Source organism: Austrofundulus limnaeus, unplaced genomic scaffold (assembly GCF_001266775.1).
Source record: "Austrofundulus limnaeus strain Quisiro unplaced genomic scaffold, Austrofundulus_limnaeus-1.0 Scaffold366, whole genome shotgun sequence".
NCBI lineage: Eukaryota > Metazoa > Chordata > Actinopteri > Cyprinodontiformes > Rivulidae > Austrofundulus > Austrofundulus limnaeus.
In genome coordinates, this window is record NW_013952768.1 from 369,462 (window position 1) to 375,084 (window position 5,623).

Consider the following 5,623-nt stretch of genomic DNA (forward strand, 5'->3'; position numbering starts at 1 on the left):
GTGTGTGTGTGTGTGTGTGTGTGTGTGTGTGTGTTGCGTAGTGGGGGTGCAGCTTTAAGCAGGCCTTTGAGTGGTCTAATTGCATTGGAATACAGCAGTCTGAGAGCGGGTTCAGATCACGGCGAGCTGCTGGAGGGGTTAGCGCCCGCACCTCGACAGCCACACTCAGCAAAAGAGCCCCGGCACAAAGCGCACAATTAATGCTCTCCCTCTCGTTAACTCTCTCCACACTTTTTGTCCTCTCCCACTTTTTCTCCTACACCCCCAACATCGCAGTCTCCTCTCCATCTCTTGTTCATAACATCCCTCTGTCTCCCCCTCCCTTCCTCACCCCCCTCCCACCGCCCTCCTGAGCGAAACAGGCTCAGTATGTCGTCACTCACCCACTGTATTAATCCTCCCATGCAGCCTGTCAGTCTCTGCAGCTTTGATGCACACAACAATTACAGTAAGGATGAAAGGCGTGGGCCGGCCGCCTCTCATTATGTAAGACTTGAAACAGGCAGAGAGGAAAATTATTGATATCTGAACAACTAATCTGAAACACAAACTTCTGATTGTGGGAAAACAATGTGCTCCATTTCATATATTTGCACTCTGGAACAGTGAAACCTGAACGTATAAACCCAGAAAGACACAAATTTATAATTTAAAACACTAGTTACTGTCTGAACGTTTCCACTTATATTTGCAGCACTAAGTACCAAATATCTTTGCTTAAGAGATATATTAACTGGTGAAAAACTGAGGACAGGTTATTTTGAGCATTTTAAGACAGATTCTCTTAAATATAAACACATGAATATTTCTTCGACTGTTATAAGTGTAAACTGCATCTGAAATGGGCTTTAGATTGTAAATGTTCCTTTCAGTTGATGTGATGCAAAGAAAATGTGTGATTATTATACTTCTCACTTTAAATCTGTAGTTTTGATTTAATTTCAAGTTGACCTGAGATGTCATTAAAATTTCGGGTTTAATGTTTTAGTCTCCTCATCAGCCACATTTAAAGCGGTGTCTTGTTCGTTCCTGAACCTCCTCCATCACATTTGAGCCTCATTGTCGACGAGGTGATTCTGTGCAGCTCAGTGACCGAACCCCATCCTCTTTCCTCCTGCTCTGCAGCTGTCCTCACCCTGGAACCCCTGGACTGAGTGTGGGAACCAGTCAGCGATTTTAAAAACATATCATATTTAACCAGCCCCCTCCGTTGATTTCCTTTATTACCCGAGCCGTGTCTTAATAAAATCTAATTATTTCCGCTCACAGGACGCTTTCTGGTGAGAAATTGGCAGAGGGATGTGAGCTGATGTATGGGGAGACATTCGCCTAATTAGAGCRTTGGAAATTGAATCTTTACAGCACACGGGTCATATAATTATCCTACTGTTAATTTAACGCTTACATTCTCTACTGTTCATTTTATTCCCTTAAATGTAGTCTGGCAGCAGCCCTCTCTGCTCAGCGCTGGGTTTCAGCGCGTGTGCAGCRTGGCCCCTCTCATTGGCCCCTTCCGAGTGACTGAATAACTGCGGACCCTGCAGTCCAAATAACAAGGCTCGCATCATTTATGCATTGTTAAGCCATGTAATTGAAACGAGCAGTAGTTTGCATATTACGCCATTAAAATAATGTGCTTTGCGTTTCTCCCAACACGACTATTTAAGCCTGTGTGGCGATGTGGTAATTCCTTGAATTACAGCCTAATTACCACAATGTTCTTTTGATTTGGCCGATTTCAATGTTACGCCACAATAATGTTTAAAATTAGCAGAATGAATGACTGAGCCGTGCCTGGAAACTTTTCATGGCCCAACTTAAATCCTGGTGGCTCCGTGAGCTGTCAGTGCAGCTGGAGCCACATCTATAAAGGATTATTAGCCTATGAAATGAGATCCATTAAAGGCCCAATCACAAATCTTTTATTAAAGAGCTCCTGGTTGGACATGGAATATGAGCGTTTTGTGTGCGTTTCTCTCTTGATCCTCATTATCCACTTTATATCACCGTGTGCAAATATTACCGATGTAAACAAGCGAGCMGAAAGCATGACAATAAACTCTACAGTTTATGTTGGTGATAAATGTTGAGTTTGTTATTATAACTCTTTAGTTTTTGTACATTTTAATTCTGTTGTTCCTTTAATATAATATTTTGAAGCCTTAAAGATTATTTAATGGTGCTGTTTTTGTAAAGTAGCCCACTCAGGTCACTGAAAACAGACATTTTGCAGTTTTGGACCTTCCCATGCAGGCCTGGGTCTGCACTCTGACATGTGTCCTTGTGTCAACTTTTTGAATAAATTCAACACCGCCTGCATGTCTGAGAGTGTGAACAAGTGTGTGCATTTTTTTAAGTGCCTTTACGTTTCATCTCAGGTCCAAGGTATTTAATAAAATGTTTAATTGCAGTTTTAGTCAAATTGTGTATGTGCTGATTTAAAGGTTTAATTTAAGCAATATTTTCTGACTGCGGTGAGTTGTTGCAACCTGTGGTGCTTTTTAATCGCATCAGTTTACAAGAATAAAAACACTAAAGTTAGAAAGTTAACACCTGCCTGTGCCAGGAAAAACATAGTATTTTAGTTTGATTTATCTCACTGAAGGCTGAGGAGCAGCTTCGAGGGCAGACACAATCTCATCTTTTTCAGTCCTTCCAGCCTTTCTCTCTCTCTCTCTCTCTCCTTTTAGGGCCCTGCGTTCTTTACTCCTCCCTCCTTTATTCGTGTGAAGGCTTTGTCCGCGCAGCAAAGAGCCTCTCTAAATAGAGGCCTTTAGATGGTCCTGAATCAGGGGGGGCAGCAGCGGTGACGCTTCTGCTGTTGTTTCATTTACCTCTCCCTATGGCAACCAGCAGCAGTTGGCCAGGAATGTCCCCTCTCTGGACAAAGTCCTGGTCCCTGAAGCTGACACTGGGGGGAACGACAGCTGGGACGGGATGGAAGGCTGCCCTCCGTGCCCCGGACTGGAGGCCTGAGTTTGGACTTAATCCTTCTGTTCACTTCTGTCTTCACTTTGGTGGATGACGAGCAGCCGGATCAGCTTTTCACACTATTAACTAATAGTTTACCAGAAGACCTGAGCGTATTAGAAATCTCTTCTGCTGTAGAAACTCTAAAGGCACCACAACGATACAACAAACTGCAGTAAACCTCCTTTTAGACAACTTCAAACCAGATTTATTTATTTTAAATCTATCCTGTAAGTTATCTAAAGATAAAACCTCAGTTTGCTTTCCTTCCTTTTTCTGGCTACCCCCACCTAAAAGAATAAATGTAAAAATGTATTTACAAGCTAATTAGACCCTAAAGTTGATTTGTTTAGCTTGCAGGTTGTTAAAAGTTTTAAAAGGAACAYGACTGACCCGTCTATTTATGAGTCTCCAAGAATTAAAAGAAAACATTAAAAACTGCAAATAACTGTCAGTCTTAGAGCTTTATTGGGCAGGATTTCTAAAAGGATTTTAAAAGATATCAAATGGAAATGTGGTTTTATAAACATTTTTAAAAATAAAACCTATTTCTATTCCACTGTTACAAAGCTTTGGTTTTAACTTATTTCATTTTAAACATAATAAATTATTTTTAAAGCACATGCATTAACATTTTTATCAGGCTTTTTCATTCCCAAACTAAAAATAATACATGAATTGTTTATTTATTGAAATAATTTGTGTACATGTCATGGTTTAGTTTAAAATGATGATGGATATGACAAACAGAGCAGTACAGTGTTCATTTATAATTCAAAAAGAAAACATTTTGAAACATGTTACAAAAAAACTATAAAACAAATGCAGAAATATTAAGATATTTTTAAATGTTACATTGAATCAAGTTAATTCAACCTAATTATTTGTTCTAAGAAAAACTGTCAAATCCAGTTTTACATTTTTACATTTAATTTACTTAATGTGYACACATCTACAATGAATAATAAGCAGCACAGCTTTAGCCTCATTTGGAGGAAACCCTCAGCTGGAGCTGGACTACCTGGTTCAGGAGAAAAAACAGGAGGTTTGGATCTTACAGCTGCTCTGCTGATCCCGCTGCTCCGTCTCCCCCATGCTGCACTCCGGCTCTCCGCTTCACCCGAGCCTCGGCTCGCGCCTCTCCGCCGGAGAGAGGATGGTGTTTGTGGAAACTCGCGGCGAGCCAATCGCTGCGCCGTTGCCCCTGGCAACCACGTCCATCACCTCCCGGGCGCCCAATGAGCGGCGAGCGGGGCGGAGCGGAGTCCAGGTGCGCCTCGGCGTCCACTTGGCAGAGCGCCTGGGAGCCGCCTATGGGCAGGAGAGGACCTGTCAAATGCGGGCTTCCTTTAATCCGAGCGACCAGTCCGGCTCCGAGAGTCATGGCGACCGCAGCGTCTAACCACTACAGCATCCTCACCTCYAGCGCATCCATCGTGCACTCGGAGCCCGGCAGCATGCAGCAAGCGTCGGCGTACCGGGACGCGCAGAGCCTGTTGCAGAGCGACTACCCGCTGCAGAGCAACAGCCACACGCTCAGCCACGCGCACCAGTGGATCACGGCGCTGTCCCACGGAGAGGGCGCCCCGTGGTCCTCCAGCCCGCTCGGAGCGGAGCAGGACATCAAGCCGGCCGTGCAGAGCGCGCGGGAGGACATGCACAGCTCCGGCAACAACCTGCAGCACCAGCAGTCGCGGCCGCCGCACCTGGTGCACCAGGCGCACGGGAACCACCACGACAGCCGCGCGTGGAGAACCACCACCTCGGCGCACATACCGAGCATGGCGACCACCAACGGCCAGAGCCTCATCTACTCCCAGCCGGGCTTCGGCGTCAACGGGCTGATCCCGGGCAGCGGGCAGGGGATGCACCACCACAACCTCAGAGACACGCACGAGGACCACCACAGCCCGCACCTCAGCGAGCACGGCCACCCCGCGTCTCAGCACCAGCACCGGCCGCAGAGCCACCACGACCACTCGGACGAGGACACGCCGACGTCGGACGACCTGGAGCAGTTCGCCAAGCAGTTCAAGCAGCGGAGGATCAAGCTGGGCTTCACGCAGGCGGACGTGGGGCTCGCCCTGGGGACCCTGTACGGAAATGTGTTCTCACAGACCACCATCTGCAGGTTTGAGGCCCTGCAGCTCAGCTTCAAAAACATGTGCAAGCTCAAGCCTCTGTTGAACAAGTGGCTGGAGGAGGCGGACTCCACCTCGGGCAGCCCGACCAGCCTGGACAAGATCGCGGCGCAGGGCAGGAAACGGAAAAAACGGACCTCGATCGAGGTGAGCGTAAAAGGAGCTTTGGAGAGCCATTTTTTGAAGTGCCCTAAACCGGCCGCGTCGGAAATAATCACGCTGGCGGACAGTCTTCACCTGGAGAAAGAGGTGGTGAGGGTTTGGTTTTGTAACAGGAGACAGAAGGAGAAACGCATGACTCCTCCCGGAGGAGCGCTGCCGGGGAGCGAGGATGTGTACGGGGACACGCCGCCGCACCACGGGGTCCAGACCCCGGTCCAGTGAACTCTGCAGGAACCGCTCCTCCGTTTCTCTCTTTTTTCATTTTTTTTTTTCTCCAAGGAAAAAAAAAAAAAGAAGTCGTTTTTATTTATCCCTCATGGTTATATATAAATCACTGGACTATCAAACGA

At 46.4% G+C, this 5,623-nt stretch overlaps 1 protein-coding gene across 1 annotated transcript; it reads left to right on the plus strand.

Annotated features, from left to right (window-relative positions):
- The first annotated feature begins 4,217 nt into the window (after window positions 1-4,217).
- pou3f2b (POU class 3 homeobox 2b) lies at window positions 4,218-5,623 on the plus strand. The gene has a single exon (XM_014023387.1). The coding sequence runs from the start codon at window positions 4,284-4,286 to the stop codon at window positions 5,493-5,495; it is 1,212 nt and encodes a 403-aa protein (XP_013878841.1). The 5' UTR covers window positions 4,218-4,283; the 3' UTR covers window positions 5,496-5,623.